At 36.4% G+C, this 18,818-nt stretch overlaps 1 protein-coding gene across 3 annotated transcripts; it reads left to right on the plus strand.

The window, feature by feature from the left end:
- Window positions 1-316: 316 nt before the first annotated feature.
- MED6 (mediator complex subunit 6) lies at window positions 317-18,378 on the plus strand. Of its 3 annotated transcripts, XM_036999039.2 has the most exons (9): window positions 317-457; window positions 4,110-4,269; window positions 5,375-5,466; window positions 7,395-7,477; window positions 7,791-7,899; window positions 8,656-8,771; window positions 9,628-9,689; window positions 17,362-17,389; window positions 18,013-18,378. In XM_036999039.2, exons 1-9 carry the CDS (start codon window positions 436-438, stop codon window positions 18,055-18,057), a joined length of 717 nt encoding a protein of 238 aa, XP_036854934.1. In that variant the 5' UTR covers window positions 317-435; the 3' UTR covers window positions 18,058-18,378. The 3 variants fall into 3 exon arrangements, with proteins under 3 accessions (XP_036854934.1, XP_017519217.1, XP_036854992.1); XM_017663728.3 differs by lacking the exon at window positions 9,628-9,689; XM_036999097.2 differs by lacking the exons at window positions 9,628-9,689; window positions 17,362-17,389.
- Window positions 18,379-18,818: the final 440 nt, after the last annotated feature.

Raw genomic sequence — 18,818 nt, forward strand, 5'->3', positions numbered from 1 at the left:
AAAAACTGAAGATGCTCCCACCCTCAACTCTGCATAATCAACGTTTTTTTTTTAACTAATTTTCGAATCCCTCAGTGGTGCATGTAGGGCAGGGATCCGCTCATTTTTTTTTTTTCCCTCGGAGGCCAAATTTACTTTAACCGTAGTGCGCCGCGCCTCCCTTCTTCTTTCCTTGGGGGCGGCCCTCTCCGTCCCGCCCCTCTCTTCCTCTTTCCTCCCGGCCCCGCCCCCGCCCCTCCACGCCCCGCCCCCGTTCTCCTCGCCCCTGTTCTCCCCGCCTACTCCTCTTCTGTGTCCTCTTCCGGGCTCTGCAGCCTCCTCCCCTATTGGCTTTCCCACTCTCCATCCCTGCGATGTGCAACCCGCCACTTCCGTCGTTATGGTTAGTAAGTTTATTCTGCGCCGGAAGAAGAACCCGCGAGGGATCCTGGAGTTATGGCGGCTGTGGATATTCGAGGTAACTGCTGTTATCCTCTGTTTACTGATTGTCTGGGGTCTGGTTTAGGGGTTTATAGCTCGCGGGGACAGAGTTCGGTCTTTTTTGGGATGTCTCCCAACATCCTGTGAATCCTTTCTGTGGACAACCTAAGGCTCGAATCTGGCGAAAACTTGCCAAGTTTCCCCGCCTCCTCAAGGGTCTCAAGCTTGGAAACCGAGGGGTGGGAGAAGCTTTGGGCTTTGAGCCCTCAGAGCTGCAGTACTTAGCTCTACAACAACATTGGGGTCATTTCTGTCTGGTGAGGGAACGGCCGTTGGGCAGAGAAGAGGCTAATGAGCCGACATGGTTTGGTTCTGATGCGGGGGTTCTTGTTCACGAAGCCGAAGAATGAGCTTCACAAACACTCAGGGTAGGAGATCAAGGTACAGGCTTTTATTTAGAGATAAAGTGAAAGGACAGAGCTCCCGGCTCACGCCAGGAGGGGACAAGAGAGTCTGGGGTGGTGCCTTGTCTAGGGGTTTTATAGGCAGATGAGGATTTTTCGAGAAAATGAAAAAAAGCTTAGGGGTGTGGACTTACTAAGTGGTCCTAGAATATTTAGAATTAACTTGTTACAAGTAACTTACTGCTCTGTTGATTTCTCCCTGAGATACCAGCATCTTGGTCTGGGAGCATAAGAAACAAGGTCACCTGCTCAGCCCCCAAGGTGGGCTGAGGTATTGTTTGCTAAAGAGTAAGTTAAGTGCAGTCTTATCTTTAAGGTGGAATTCTTCTTGCCTTTTACTGTGTTATGGCTGGGCTTGCATGCTAAGTTACTTTGCCCAGTTTGCAAAATCAGTTCATCAGATCTGAAGGAGGAAAGACAGCACATAGGCCTGGGCCGTTTAGCATGTTAAAGTGAATCTTACACATGATTATAAATGATTAGCATAAAATAAACATGTGCTACTCTTCTTTATCTGGGGTACACCAACTGATGTAACTGAAGAATGACTCTAGAGCTGAATGTTTAACAGAGTTTTAGTAGGGGGTTTCCTTGCATGTAGTTACATTGCTCTGACTGCAAATATCCTGCCTTGCTTTTTCGGGAGGCCCTCACCCTACTCTGACTACACCCACGGTCCCTGTCTCAGTTCATCTTTTGGGACTTGACGTGCAGGCTACCTTATTCCGGACGTGGCACCCCACACAACTCTGTGTATGAATCTGGAAGATTTTTTAATATACGTTTTATTTTTGAGCCTGGAATACCTCCCATCGAACACCCAACAATTAGCTGAAGGCAGGGGTCCTTTCCTTTTCACAGCTAAACTGTAAAGGTACTCAAATATTTGTTGAATCTGAATATATGGAGGTGCATCCCTTAAATATTATTTTGATCTCAGTAGCATTAGGCCATACATTCTCCTCTCAGCACAAATACGTTTCAGGGAATTTGTTTGAAAAAAAAGAAAAACTTAGAAATTGTGCCCTGGGATTTCAAAGAGTGAACGGACAGGCGATTAAAAAACAGCGAAAGCGTGAGAACTTACTTTGAAACAGACCAGATTCCACCTTGTTGGGAGGAGGTATGGAAGTTCCCGAGGAAAATTCCTTTGAGTGAAAGAGCCTGCTCTTGTGGTGGTGACCCACAAAACTTCCTATACTTGTGTGAAACTCTCAACATAGATTTCTTTCTGTTTGGAACTGTGTAGTACTTTTCCCTAAGAAATTGTGTATTTTTGTACCTAGTTGCAAGCTGAGGTTCATGGTTGAATTTACCCCTCTCACTCCCCCTCCCGCTCCCATAAAGAAAAAGGGCTTTCCTCAGAGTATGTTTATGTATTATGATATTCCTAATCATTTCTATATAGGGTTATTTTTGTTTGTATATACTTGATTTTTAACAGGACAAGTTTGAGATTATTTTTTCTGCACTAGTAGCTAAATAGGAGTGTAGCCACCTTACTACAAATGTGTTCTCATTTATAGCCGCTCAAAATGTTCAGTGATCTTCAGCATTCCTGGGTAATGTTTTCACATGTTTGTCTTTCATCATAAGTGAGTTTTAGGGGCCTAATTTCATCACTTACTGATAGAGAGCTGCACTTGGGCTGTGTCAGTGTGCTTCCTTGCTGAATAAAAAAGAGAAACATTTAGTCCTTTAGACTATTTAAAAATATTTAACTTTCATAATGTTATATTTTTTATTTAGATTTGTTAGGGTTATTACAAAGGCTTTAAGGTGGGAGTGTGTCTGATGTGTTAAAGGAACAGCAAGGAACAGTTTTTTAAAGAATATATCATTAAAAGGAACAGTATGGTGGAAGCAGAGAGAGAGAGAGAGAGAGAAGGTGGGAAGGAAATGAGGTTAGAGAGGTAATCGGGGATTGATAATACAGGGATTGCAGGCTATGGTATGGTTTTGGCTTTTCTTTTGAGTAAACTGGAGAGCCACTGGAAAGTTTTGTCCAGAAGTGATGAACATAATCTGACCTACTTTTTCTTAGGATCACCTTGGCTACTGAGAACAGTGTAGGAGAGCAAGGGTGGAATTAGAGAGACCAATTAGGCCATTTCTGTGATGCATGGAGATGTGGAGGTAGCTTGGACTTAGGGTGATAACAGTGGAGATGCTAAGAAGTGTTTGGAGTTGGCTTGACTTGGTGGTGTATTTTTTCTATGGAGCTGTAGTCACACATAGTCTCTAAGTGGGACAGATAATTACATTTTATTTCACAGCCACATACTACCCTCTTAATCCTACACTTCAAAGATACCAGAAGCAGTTTCTGTTTAGGAGAGGTTCAAGTTTTCAGTTCTTCCTTTTTCAGCCAGTATTATATAGGCATTTTGATGTTAATGACTTACACCAGGTGGGATTTAGTATAGCCAGTGATATGAAACATCATTGCAGCCAATAGAAGCCCATTAATTAAAGCTACTTAGCTATTTACTATGTCTTTTTTTTTTCTTTTTACTTTTTGAAAAAGTTGAGATTTACTTCTACTCTAAAATAGGTATGGCTGTAATTAAGGGCATTCTACTTTTCATTTGTTCCTTAACTTTCACATCATTATCTCCTCCATAATAATAGCTTCCTAACTTACTTCTCTGCTCCTAATTGGGAGGTCTCAAACTAATAGCTATGGATGTGTTTTCTTTGGTATGCATGTTGTTTGAAAATTTTTGCATTAGTTGCCAACATAAAACAAAGGATTTCTTGGTTTTTGAAAAACCTTTCTAGATTTCAAATCCTGTCACTTCTTCACTTAGGTTATTCTTTAAACATATAATAGCTATTTTTCCCCTCTATCTTTGTACTGCATTCTCTCTGCATTCTTTGCTCTTCTTTTCTCCATCATGAACCTTTACTTAATTTAAAGTGCTAAAACTCACCTCCTTCACACTCCATGAAAAATCATTCCTTTTCCCTCAGATAACGTATTCTGCTCCCTCCATTGTGCTTCATGACACAGTTATTCATACCTTTCTTTTAGCACTTTGCGTGTTGTGTTGTCATTGCTTTCTTGCATGCTTGTCTCTTCTGTTAGACTAAGAGTATATAGGATAGAAGCCATGTCATCCTTATGTTTATAGTGCCTCCTACATTAGATGCATGGTAAATATTGTTGGATTGGATTTTTTTTTCTTTTTTCTCATTCTTTATCAATTTGTTTCTTTCCTGTAGATAATCTGCTGGGGATCTCTTGGGTTGACAGTTCCTGGATCCCCATTTTGAACAGTGGAAGTGTCTTGGATTACTTTTCAGAAAGAAGTAATCCTTTTTACGACAGGACATGTAATAATGAAGTCGTCAAAATGCAGAGGCTGACATTAGAACACTTAAAGTAAGTTATTGGAAGAAGGTAGCATCTTTGCTAGTTAGAGATTTTGCAATGAGTGGTTCTTTTAAACTGGATCATGAAATACAGAGTAGGAGTTTTGGAAGAACTGGAGTTCTGTTTGAGTTTATATAGATTTGACATGCGAAGGAATTATTAGTAGTCATTTGTAACCTGGAAGTCTTTTTTTTATTCATATATTACTGTCCAATTAAAATACAGCTCTGAGGTTTTTTTATAGATATAAATCTGATGAGCAGTTTTAGCAATGCAATTGTTATGTTCAACCAGGTAACCATGCTTATTGTCTCCTGTACATCTGATTTGATGTCTTCAACCATAGTCTGGTTTATAGTAGATTCTTCTTGTTTTGACAAGTAAAGAAAATAAAATTTTAGCCAAGTGCAAACCAAGATTCTTTAGAGTGAGGATGCTAAATAATTAAGAAATATTGCTGTTATCGAAGTTTCCAAAACAACTGTGTAATACAGTTTTTCTTACGTTAACTGAACACTGAGGTGGGGGGAGTTCATGAAATTAAATCTTTATGGTATTTTAAATAGCTTTTGTTATGAGACAAATATTTACAGCTATTAAGACAACTTACTATTGCTTTCAAATACAATTTATCAGGTCAAAAAATTGTTGGGGAAAGGAAGGTTTTTGATGTTTTCTAGTTGGATAAAATATATAGTTGACACGTATAGTTGAGATGTATAGTCTTCCTGTATGTTTTTATATTTTAGATATATTTATAGCTCTTCATCAGGAAGCAACATGGTATTCTGGTTGCCTTTTTGAAATGTAGGCTCTTCAGTAAACTTTCATGACTGAAAATACTCAAGATTTAAGTTAATCATGAATTTTTGTACAGAAATTTAGTTGTTTAAAAACTAGATCGTACTCTGTATTCTGCCTACCTGAGAATATTGAACAGTTTTTTAGTTTTATATTCAGTTTTAAATACTCAGTCTTATTGAACAGCCAGCTTTTAATATCAAAGACAGTTTTAATTCTGTTTACAATGTTGCTATACTTTTATATAATACTTTGAATTTTTTACAGAATTGTAGGGCACTTATAGATTTCTAGATGTCTGTTGTGTTTTCAGTCAGATGGTTGGAGTAGAGTACATCCTTTTACATGCTCAGGAGCCCATTCTTTTTATCGTTCGGAAGCAACAGCGGCAGTCCCCTACTCAAGGTAAAATGTGTAAACTTCCGGCATTATTTTCTTTTTCTCCTCTTTTTTCTTTAAACACCCTTGTGTCATGGACTGATTTAATAAATTGCAGCGAGGGAGATGCCCTCCTACTAAGGAAACCCTGACATAGAAGCAGATCATCTACAAATGGTTTAGCATCAGGATCCCTGTGAACGAGCATTGCCTGGCAGGCGAGGGGGCAGCCCCTTTATGGCTCTACCCTGTTTGCCAGAGTGCGGGGCTCTCTGCTGTTATTTTCTTCTTTAAATACCATGGTTTATATCCTGAGCTATATGTGCCTAATTTTTTCGATTTGGTTTTGTTTTGGGGATCCCAGGACCACATATATGTTCAATGATTTACTAGGAGGACTCAGCATACTCAGCATATAGTTATGCCTAAGATTTGTTACAGCAGCACAATAAGGATACACAGCTCAGTAAGGGAAAAAATTATATCACATCGTGTGGTATAGGAATCCGTGTGTAAGCTTCCTATGCTTTCCTTCTTGCAAGGGGCAACACCAAGTATACCCTGTCTCCAGCACTGAAATGCAGCCCCCTATGTGTAATATGTCTGCTCAGGGAAGTCCATTTGAGACTGAGCCCAGAATTTTTATTGAGGGCTAATCATATAGACGTCCTCTGCCAAAAGTCCAGGCTCTCAGAAGGAAATCAAGTTTCCATTATAATCATATCATTTGAACCAATTGTCTAGGCAGACTGGTACAGCAGGTATAACTTTACCATGTAAGAATTGTTTTCAAAAGGCACGTTCCATTAGACATAGGCAGACATTAGGAGTCTTCTAACATGTCTGTGGACAACTCTTCAAGCACTAATAGAGCAACTTACCACATTGAAGCCACCTTTTCCTGTGAGCACAGTTGTTGGGATTTCAACTCTCCAGCATCCTGAGTAACTTTTTTTTCTCCTCTTCATTCACTGTGTCTAATTCTGTTAGAAGATACATGGTAGATGTAGTTGCCCCAAATTCAGAGGATCAATTGAGAATCCTCAATGACACATTCAACCAAAAAGTCTTATCTGGGTTATATTACCAAACAAAAACTTGATTTAGGAATTACACTATAGAATTCAGATTTGATTTTGAATCAAGAGCTAGTCACCTATTCCAGAGATGACCAGCTACATCTCCTAATTAGATATCCTCATCAAGACATTTAGGGACAGCATTCACCCGGTATGGATTCTGCAGAATGACTTGCTAAAGAAGTGTGGTTCTGGAGTCAAGAATCTAAATTTAGTTTCAAAATCAAAAGTCCCTGCTCAGAAAAAAATAACCTTAGAGTTCAAAGGCAAGACCAGGGACAGGATTTCCATGATGAGAGGGTTCAAGGTACAGTAGCTATACAAGATAGCATCAGCCTCACTAACAGCTGTTTTATTCCTTAGGATCCAGCACTGGGGCATAGAGGCAAGTTCAGTGCCTCTGATATCTTCACCTGGGCTCTAAAGCTCTTGCTCTAAGGTCTTACTACCCATTGTGTAGTTGACTGAGAGTAGCATTGGACCACTTGGGAACTTGTTAGAAATGCACTATCCCTACTGAGTAAGAGTGTGATTTTAGTAAGATCCTCGGGTGATACAGATGCACATTAAAGTTTGAGAAGCACTGCTATAGGGCAAGAGTTGGTAAACTTTCTCAGTGAAGGTCCAGAGAGTAAATATTTTAGGCTTTGTGAGCATCATGGTGTATATGACAGCTACTCAACTAGTACCATAGCAGCTTTAGATAATAATGTAAATGAATGAGTGTGGCTGTTTGCCAGTAAAGTAGGCATTGCCAAACCCTGTCTTTAATATGAGAAAATGTCAAATTTCAGTTGTTCTTATGTGGAAATCTGATTTAGCAGTTTGTGTGCATACTTACATTCATTATTATTACTACTGTTTTTACTGCATTAGTTATCCCACTGGCTGATTACTATATTATTGCTGGAGTGATCTATCAGGCACCAGACTTGGGATCAGTTATAAACTCTAGAGCGGTAAGTGTCTTCACATTCTTTAAACACTGAAGAAAACTTGTAATTGAGCTACCTTGCTTCCAAGAATTAAACAGGAGCTCCTCTCTCGTGTGTAAGTTGGTATTAAGTATTGACTATTACAATGTCTTGAGCATTGGTTACTGTGGGCCAACTCCATGTTAAAAGTATATACCATAGTCCCAGCTATGTAGTGATTTAGGTTTTGAAAAAAGAGGAAATTACTGTCTTTGCATATGTAATATTTTTTGAGTATTTACTTTGGAGATTGTGGTTGATCTAATGAGAAATTCAAAATTCATTTTCTCTTTACAAGCTTACTGCAGTGCATGGCATTCAGTCAGCTTTTGATGAAGCTATGTCATACTGTCGATATCATCCTTCCAAAGGATATTGGTGGCACTTTAAAGATCATGAAGAGCAAGGTATGTAGGGCACCTAGACCCTCATAAAACACTTTTTGGTGCTCTGAGAATGAAGCTATTTTCTTTGGGGAAACAGTTATTGATGATTTTAGGTTGTTGTACTTCTCCATAAGGAAGATTCTTCGTAGAACATCATGGCTGTTATTTATGTAACTCCTGGTAATAATAACTTTCCAATAGAAACGGGTATACGTTTTTATCTGTTAGATAACTGGTAGCCTTTGAAAAGTTGATTCAGGGTTTTAAAATATTTGAAACATATAGAGGAAATCAGTGATGAGGAATGAGTAATGATATTTCTTATGTACCTGACTGTTGAGTTATCTTGAAATTTGAAACCTGAGTCCCCCTTGGTGTTCAAAGTAGGAGAAATACTCATAGAACCCTATCTCCAGATGACTAGTCTGTTTCTGATCTTTCCATGTTATTGCCTGTCATGATGCCAGGTCCTGTAGTCTCTCCAGCTGCTGATGTCCTGCTTGTTCTCCACCTATTATGTTTTATGAGAAAAGACCATTTAATACACTCAAATATATACAAGATAATTTCAAACCTATAATTTGTGATTTAAATAATGCAAAACTTTAAAAGACCTGTCAGCTTTTTAAATATGTTTAACTCACTTGGGGCTTTAGCTTTGGAATAATAACCATTAAAACAAAGTTTGATTCTATTCATGGTGGACAAAAATTTGTAAAATATGGGACACCAAACTTAATTAGGCAATGTTTTGATGTGGACTTCATATTTTAATAGATAAAGTCAAACCTAAAGCCAAAAGGAAAGAAGAACCAAGCTCTATTTTCCAGAGACAACGTGTGGACGCTTTACTCTTAGACCTTAGACAAAAATTTCCACCCAAATTTGTGCAGGTAATGAAAATGTGTGTGGTTAGTTTTGATTTGATGCTTTTTCCTGGCATATTTATTTTTAATTGATAACTATTTCAGATGAAATTTAAAAATAGTAAATTTTCTCATTAGTTAAAAAGTGATCTCTAAATCATTGGAAAGGTTTTCAAAAACAGTGGACGAAGTGGATAAAGGAATTGCCCAAGTGGGTAAAGGAATGGAATGAACACTATTCTGTGCTCTTTAATTGAATCCCTCAGTGAATCATCACAAACTGTGAGGACTGTATGGAGGTAGTGTTCTCATTCAAAAGGTTGCTGAAAGTGTTATAGGTGGTAACAAAACTAGAATATGAAACTCATTCTGTTTTTGCTCTGTGTGCTGCCTTCCAGCCTAAAATAGTGGACATATAATTGTTTAAAAATGATAAAAATTTTCTAACAAAAAGAGTAGATTTGATGTCAAGGGTTTGGTTTGATAAATGGAGGAGGCAGGAGTAATAATTAAGGGAGGTACATCTTATTGGTATTTAAATTATATGAATTCCATTAAGTTATTTTGGGGAGTTTCCAACAGCAATAGCAAATCCACCTGCCTTTCTACTAAGTACATTTTTGAAGTCGAATGAGATAGAATATATGTAAACGTTCTTATGATAATTCTCAGTTTTACTGATGATCTTTACAGGGCTGTGTACATACAAGGTAATACTATTTTTCTTCTGGTGGGACCCTATTTAAGATATTTTCAAAGGTAGTTTTAGATTAAATAACATTTTTCATACCAGAATATGATTTTAGAACACGCATCCCCTTCCCTTTTCTCTGATTCAATTATATGATATATGTGCTGTTGGAATGGTGATGTGTAAGTGAAGGGAGCAGAGGACACAGTTGGAACTTTGGACAGGAAAGCCGGGTTGGAGAAATCCCATGAATGGTACGTGAAGATGAAACAGTGTCTGTTAAATAAATGAATGAATGAATTATGGCTTACATAAGGTGATGAGTAATCTCTACAGAGTGTACGAAGTTAGGTGTGTTTGACAATTCATTGAGTACATAGTATATACTAGTGAGGGTGGGGAAAGAACATTTAGACCTGCACAGTACAGTAGCCATTAGGCACATGTGACTGTTGAGCATTTGAAACATAGCTAGTCCAAATTGGATTTTGATGTAAGTGTAGAATACATACTGTCTTCAAAGACTTAGTACAAAAAAAAAAGTAAAATATCTCAGTAATTTAAAAATGTTGATTAAATGTTAATATATATTTTAGGTGTGTTTGGTTATAGTATAATAAAATTACCTGTTTCTTTTTGAAAAAATTCATTACTAGCTTGCATTTGTGGTTCACATATATTTTCTTTTGGCCAGTACTGATCTAGAAAATGGGACTAGAACATGCAAAACCAGAAACATAAAGTATTAATGAATATATACTCAGAAACCAGAAAATCTTTAGTTTCTTTTTCTGGTTCCTTGAGGTGTATAGTTAGATTGTTTGAGAACTTTCTTTTTAAAGTAGCCACTGATTGCTGTAAACTTAGTACTGCTTTTGCTTCATCTTGTAAGTTTTGGTATATTGTTTTTATTTTAATTTCTCTCCAGGTAATTTCTGATTTCCCTTTTGATATCTTCTTCGACTCATTGATTGGTTGGGAGGATGTTTAATTTCCACATATAAGTTAGCAGAAGGAAAGGAATCATGAAGATTAGCAAAAATAAATGGAGTAGAGCCTTGAAAAATAGAAAAAAATCACTAAAACTATGAGTTGGTGTTTTGAAAAGATTGACAAACTTTTAGCTAGACTAACAGAAAAAAGAGGAAAGACTCAGATAAAATTAGAAATGAAAGTGACATTAAAACTGATGCCACAGAAACAAAAGGATAAGAGAGTATTATAAACAATTACATGCCAACGAATTGGATAACTATAAGAAATTACTACAAACATATAATCTACAAGACTGAGTCATGAAGAAATAGAAAATCTGAACAGACTAAAAATGAATAAAGAAATTGAATCTCTAATCACAAATCTTCCAGCAAAAAGTTTAGGACTAGATGACGTCATAGGTGAATTCTGCCAACAATTTAAAGAGAATTAACACCAATCCTTTTCAAACTCTTGCAAAAGAATTGAAGAGAACACTTCCAGATTCGTTTTATAATGCCAGCATTACTCTGATACCAAAGATAGACAAATATGCTATAAGAAAAGAAATTATAGTCCAGTACCTTTTATGAACATAGATGTAAAAATTCTCAATGAAATATTGACAAACTGAATCCAGCAGCATATTAAAAAGATCATACACCATGATCAAGTGGAATTCATCCCTGGGATGCAAGGATGGTTCAATATACTGAAATTAGTCAATGTGATTCATCACATCAGAATGAAGGATAAAAATCATTTGATCACTCAATAAATGGAGAAAATAATTTTTCAAAATTCAGTACCCTTTTATGATAAAAACACTTAAGAAAAACTAGCTATATGAAGAATGTACATCAACATAATAAAGGCCATACATGACAAATCTGTGGTGATCATCATACTCAGTGGTGAAATAATACAAAGCTTTTCCTCTAATTAAGAAATAAGACTGGGCTGTTCACTCCACACTTCTGTTCAACATAGTATGGAAGTCCTAGCTAGAGAAATTAGGCAAGAAAACAAAAGCCATCCAAATAGGAAAAGTAGAAGTAAAATTGTCTCTTGTTTGCTAATGACAGGATCTTATACATACCAAACACTAAATATCCCAATAAAAAAACATTAGATCTCATCAAATGTTTGCAAATTAACTCAAAGTTGCAAGATGCAAAATCAACTCAAAATATGTTGCATTTTTGTATACTAATAAACTATCTGGAAGGGATATTAAGAAAACAAGTCCCATTTACAGTAGCATCAACAAAAAGACCTTAGGAATAAATTTTTTGTTTCTAGCTTTATTGAGATAAAATTGGCATACAACGTATGAATTTAAGGTGTATGATGTGATGATTTGATACATTTACATACTGCAAAATGATTACTACCATAGTATTATCTAACACTTCCATCATATCACATAATTACCATTTCTTATTTATAGTAAGATCATTTAAGATTTGCTTTTAGCAACTTTCAAGTATATAATATTATAATCACCATGTTGTACATGAGATTCCAGAACTTACTCATCTTATAATTGGATACTTGTACCCTTTCATCAACGTCTCCTTAACCCCTGCTCCTGCTGCTGATAACTATCACTTACTCTCTGTGAGTTTGGCCTTTTGGATTTCACATATAAATGATATTGTACAGTATTTCTCTAACTTATTTCACTTTGCATAATGCCCTCAGGGTTCATCCATTTCTTGCAAATGGCAGGATTCCTTATTTCTCATAGCTGAATAATACTCCATTGTGTGTATGGGTGCTTATATATACACCACATCTTTATTCATCTGTTGATGGATATGTAAGGTTTTTTTATATTTTGGCTATTGTAAATAATGCTTTGGATAAGTACCTCAGTAGGATTGCTGGATCATACAATAGTTCTATTTTTAATTTTTTGAGGAACCTCTATACTGTATTCCATAGTGGCTGTACCAGTTTACATTCTTATCAACAAGGGTTTCCTTTTCTCTACATCCTCACCAACACTTGTTTTTAATGACAACTATTCTAACAAGTGTGAAGAGAAATCTCATGCATTTCCTTGATGATTAGCAATGGTGAGCACCTTTCATATACCTGTTGTCCATTTGTATGTCTTTGGAAGAATGTTTATTCATTTCTTCTGCCTGTTTTTTCAACTAGTTATTTCGGGTTTTTTTTTGCTTTTGAGTTGTATGAGTTCTTCACATATTTTGGATTATTAACCCCTTGTCAGATAAATGGTGTGCAAATATCTATTCCCATTCAGTAGTTTGACTTTTCCTTTGCTGTGCAGGAGCTTTTTAATTTGATGTAGTCCCACTTGTTTTTCTTTTGTTTTTGATTCATTTGTTTTTGGTGTCAAATTAAAAAAATAATCGACAGGACTAATGTCAGGAAACTTGGGTATTTTCTTCTAGGAGTTTTATGGTTTTGGGTCTCATGTTTAAGTCTTTAATCCATTTTTGAGTTAATTTTTATATGTGATGTTAGATAGTTGTCTAATTTCATTATTTTGCTTGTGCCTCCCCAGTTTTCTAAGTACCATTTATTGAAGAGACCTTCCTTTCCTGATTGTATATTCTTGGCCTTTTGTTGTAAATTAATTGACCCTGTATGCATGGATTTATTTTTGGGCTCCCCTGTTCCATAGATGTATATCTCTGTTTTAATGCCAATACCATACTGTTTTGATTACTGTAGCTTCATAATATGGCTTGAAATCTGAGACAGCTGCACTCCCACATTTATTGCAGCATTATTCACAATAGCCAAGGTATGGAATAACCAAAATGTCCATCAACAGATTAATGAATAAAGAAATTGTGGTATGCACATACAGTGGAGTATTATTCAGCTTTAAAAAAGAAGAAAATTATACCATTTGTGGTATCATGGATGGACCTGGAAGATACATTAAGTGAAATAAGACAGTCACAGGGGGATGAATACTGTATGATACAACTTATATGAGGTATCTGGAACAAACTTTTAGATGCAGAAAATATTATGGTGGTTGTCAGAGGGATGGAGGAAGTGGGAAAGGAAATAGGGAGTTTTTAAGTAGATATAAAGTTACTGTTACACAAGATAAGTTCTAGAGGTCTGCTGTACAGTGTAGTGCCTATAGTTAAAAATGGTGTTCTGCACTTAAAAACTTTATAAGAGAGTGGGTCTCATGTTGAGTATTCTTAGCACACCAAAAAACCAAAAACCAAAGGAACCTAAGGAATCTTTTGGTGGTGATGGGTATCTTTATTACCTTGATTTTCTGATGGCATCACACATGTCTTTATATGTCCAAACTCACCTGATTATATATGTTAAGTATAAGTATATGCAGTTTTTTGTATATAAATTATATCTCCATTATGTAGGAAAAAATCCCCAAGATATTATGAATGTTTACACTGTGTTTATGGAGGGGAGGAGTATTGGAATATGAGATTTAAAAGATGGATTAAGGTCAGATTCAGAAAATTTGTATGCTTTACAAAGGAGTTATGGCTAATTCTGTAGTCTTATGTTTATTTGCTATTTTAAACCCATAACCCATTCCCCATAACCTGTTTCCCATAAACATAACAGGTTTCCAGAGGTATTAAAGTTATTTGAAATGTTAAAACAATAGCTATCATCACTAAAGACAAACAAAAGCATGGACAATTTTGTATGTTTTTCAAATACTCTCTCTTGAACTATACTGGAAGTCGTCTACCTCATCTTCTGTACCCTCATCACTGACAAGCTGAGAATTAGTGATGATGGCGTAGAAACCCATTAAAATGTTTAAAACATACTTGCAAGGAAGTAATGTAGTTTTGTGTTTTAGGAAGATAACCAATAACAATGTAGATGATGCTTAGGAAAGTATGACGTTTGTAACGAGGGAAGTTAAGGTTTTGGAAAGCTTGAATTAATTTTGTGGCCATAGATAGGTAGGAGATGGATTCAAGACATACTTCAGATTTAGGATCACCTAAACTTGGTGGTTGGATTTGGAGAGATTGGCATTAAGGATAATTTTTAGGCTTCAGGCCTAGATTTAGGCTTGGTGTCATTAACTGAAACTCAGAATATAGGAAAAGAAACAGATTTTGATTTAAATACAGTTGTTAGGGGTTCTGTTTTCATTTACCAACCTCTGGAACATTTAGTAGCTTACTGGTGTGTTTGGGTTCCAGCATAGTCCAGATGCCTCACTGCTACTTTTTTCTCATTAGGGGTCCTTCCTTGAATCCCATACACTATACTATCCTGGTGAGCTATGCTGTACGATGTAGAAAGTTCAAAGACTCTCTGAATCTGAAAACAAAAAACTACCTTGTGGAAAGTCAAGGAAACTTAAAATATATAAAAGTAGAGAGCATAATTAAAAATGAAATCCCCAATGTACACATCACCCTGCTTCAACAGTGATTAATCATAGCCAATCTTATTTTATGTCTTCCCCAACTTCCTCCCAGTTATTGAAGCAGGTTGAAGACTTTATATTGTTTGAATGAGTTTTTCACATTTTGTTTTAAAAGCTTGGTCATAGTCACATGTTGTCATTTTCTAGAACCTCACCTTTCTTTTAACTCTCTAAGGGCCAAAAGCCAGCTCTCAGAGAGAGTATGTCAGAACTGGGAGAAAGATGGCTTTCTAGAGAAATAATCTTTGCTCCTCTACCCAAAATGTTTTTCTTCAGATCTAGAGAAGAAAATAGACTCTTGGTTTACTTGAAGTCTCCTGTGAACTCCTGTTTACCTCTTGTGTCTTGCAGAACCATTTTTAGTTTAGGACTTGCTTCCTTATCCATTGTATTTAACAGTTGAGCTTTTGGATCCCAGGGATAGTTCCCCTATGATGAGTGCTCAGGAGAATATTGGAAAAGTTCTGTCTGTTTCTTTGAAGTGTCTTTCTCCATATTTTAATTCTTGATACTACTGAAAGTTACTCTAATACTGCGGTAATGGGAGTTCAGGTCCTCCGAGCCCTTTGTGATGAATGTCTTTTTAGTGCTGTTTTCAGAAGTTAGAATATTGTAAGATATTCAGCTAGGTTTACCCCAATTTTACTTGATTAAATTTTGTCAGAAAGGAAAAAGAACCCCCATTGTAAGTTTTCCATCTCATACCACATCCTACTAGTTTTTCTGACAGTATTCACTAGAAAATATTAGTGTGCATTGGGTAGATAAGAATATTTTTCCAATGTCTAGTTATAATCCAGTGTCCTATATAGTTCAAATGATTTCAGGACTAGCTGTGTAAATATATGCCCTTGCAATTTCTCACTTCCTCAGTGTTATGCTATATATTTCCTGTCCTCTTTTAAAGTAAGAAAAATAATTTGTTCCCTTACTTTAGACATGTTTAAGTCTTAACATGTTCATAAGATTTGATAATGTGGCTGTTTTGGGAGTTCCCATGATAACTCCCATGTTTGATATTTGCTTGAAGGACTCGGGATTCATTCCAGTGACATAGTAAGGATGTACAGCCAGATATAAGGAAAAAAGACATTTTTGAGTGGAATCTGGAGGAATCCATGTGCAGGCTTCCTTAATTTTCTCCTTCCCATGAGGGGTCACACAAAGTAGACTTTTCTCAAAACAAAAAAGCAGCAGCATGTATGTCGTAAGGAAGGCCATTAGAGACTTGTTGTCTGCTTTTTTTGAGGGGAGCGGCACTCATCATGTAGGCACTCTCTAGCACATACAAAATTGCTTGTTCCTTGAAGGAAAAAAGGTGTTCAGCATAACCAAGATGATTTGTACAACAGTCTAGGCATAACGAAGCACCATTATCAGTTAAGGATTGGTGGGAACCCTCCTGAAATCCATATTCCTAGTCACTAGCCAAGGGTCAACCTTGCAAGCTGACCTTTCTCAGGATAGCACCCTCAGGCCTTCTATGTTAGCCCTTTCTGCACAATGGATAATAATAGGGAGCTCAGCTTTGGTCTTACTAAGTGTAAGAACTCCCCAGACTTGCAGTTGAAGTGGACTAGTAGGCAGCTGGCAACATCAGTCTGGAATGTGTGATACCAGAAAATTATGTAGTGTGTAGTCATAGGAATAGATAAAAAGCTCAGGGAGGGCATTTAAATTCAAAAAAATTCAGGAAACAAAGTGAGGCATTAACCTTAAAACGAAGAGAACACTTCTGAGATGGCAGGGAAGTATATAAAGGTATTTGTGTGTGTATATGTTATGTATGTAAAGGTATAATAAATTTGAAGGTAGGTGAGAGAGAACTTGGGGCATTGACATCCTTTGATTCTTTTAAACATAGGATGCAGAGTCATTGGCTGTAGGTGAGGGGTAGGTAGGTAGCCTTGTGGAGAAGGAGGAGGAGGAGGAAGCTGTTTTAAGGCATTTAACCTGGGTAATAGGAAAAGGAGGACGACAGAGCCCAATCAAGTAAAACTGCTTTACAGAATGGACAGTCTGATCTTGTTCATGACTCCTAGTGCCCCCATCATTTTTCCCTGCACTTTGATTTTTAATAGTACACTCATCGGAAACCTTACTTGCATTCATAGAAAAATACTGTTTCCATACTTCCCATATCTGCGAACTTTAAGTCAGAGTGTTTAGCCAAAATTCATTCTGCTTTTCTTGTAGCTCATATCCTATAGTAAATAAGCCTCTGGAATCTTGAAAGGCTCCATTATTCCTTCCCATTTTCTGCTTAGCTACTTTTTATAAAGCATTGTAGCCTGGATGCAGGGTTTTGTATATGTTCAAGTTTTTTTTTAAGTTTGACTTGTTTTTTCTTGAACAGGGGAATAAGAAAATGATAAATTTACTTCTAATGGTACATGAATTAATTCCTCTTCATGAAGTCCTTTATAATTTAATTTTAATAAAGGTATAATTTTAATAAGAATTAGGAATTCAAGAAGAAACCTTGCTAACTGCCTTGTTTTCTTCTACCCCTCCACCTTTTTTTTAAATTACAGCAAAAGTCTGGAGAAAAGCCAGTCCCAGGTATGGTTCATCTGATATTCTTATTGAGCATGAATTAAGACCAAACAGCTTGTTTAACTCAGTAACAGAGCATATGAGATGAACTGCGGTCATTTTGTCCTTCTAGACTCTCCCATGGTAGTTTGTTATTCTTAAACTTTGAATTGCTTGAACTGACAAAAGATGGTGCTACTGTGGTAGTGATACTAGTATGTAAAAGATTAATTGGAGTGATAAGAGTAGGTATTGAGGAGGCATGGAGAATCCAAGGAGATTGAGGTCATTTTTAGTTCAGATCTTACTGTTAAAAAGATCTTCTGTTTCATCATTGAAAAACAGGTATTGAACTGTCTGTAAACCTGGGATAGAATAATTACATATCTTATTTATGCCTAATGTATTACTTAAATGTCATGGCTTTTTTTTGGGTCTGATGTCACAAATTTACTTGGGTTATAAGGTTTTTAGGTTTGTAAATAGGTTCTTCAACTGCTGCCTGATGAATCATCTAAAGTTAGAGCTTGAAATAAGCAGTTATGAATAAATTTGAAGGAGTCTGAACCATTCACATGAACTGTTGTCCAAATTGATCTCATCCTTCCACCTTCCTCACCCTCCAAAAAATACCTGTTTTTGATGTCTAGTGGATCAGACAAAGAAAGAGGCAGAACCTGTGCCAGAAACTGTAAAGTCCGAGGAGAAGGAGACCACAAAGAACGTCCAACAGACAGTGAGCACTAAAGGCCCTCCTGAAAAACGAATGAGACTTCAGTGAGTATTGGACAAGAGAGAAGCTTGCGAGACTCCTCTTCGTTATACCTCATTACTGTGATAGGCTTTCTAACTTGGAAGTTCTTTGAGACAGCCTTCTCATTTGTATAGAATGTGCTTATTCTTAAAGGATTTAAGGTAACCGTTCCCCTACCGAACTTAAGCAGTCTCCTTACTTACATCTGTATTGCTGTATTTGTCTAAAAATAAAGGTGTATGTATAAGTTATTTTATCATGACCTTTTTCTCCCTTATTTCACTCAGAAATATTTCCAGATGCACTTTGTAAACACAAAGTATACATGGTAAAGTAGTAACTAAGCTTATTTTCTTTTGTTAGTTTCATATTTCTCAGTATTCAAATAATAAACTTAGAATTTAAAAGTAAAGAGAAAACCTCACTCATCAATACCATCACCCTAAAAATATAAGTGTTGTGAATTTTGTCTTCATTTTCTGTGTGTATTTTTAAAACCATAGTTTGTCATTATTCTGTTGATACACTTTTACTTTATCATATTATGTCTGTTGGAAGTGCTTTTCCATGTTTACTTAGTTTTCATAGATTGTTTATTTTAGTGACTGAATAATTCCTGTGAGTGATTAGATACCTGTTTTGTTAAATTGTTCCTGTATTCTAATTTGGTTCTTCCCATTTTACATTATTTTGAATAAGGTT

The sequence above is a fragment of the Manis javanica genome, chromosome 8 (genome assembly GCF_040802235.1).
Source record: "Manis javanica isolate MJ-LG chromosome 8, MJ_LKY, whole genome shotgun sequence".
Taxonomy (NCBI): domain Eukaryota; kingdom Metazoa; phylum Chordata; class Mammalia; order Pholidota; family Manidae; genus Manis; species Manis javanica.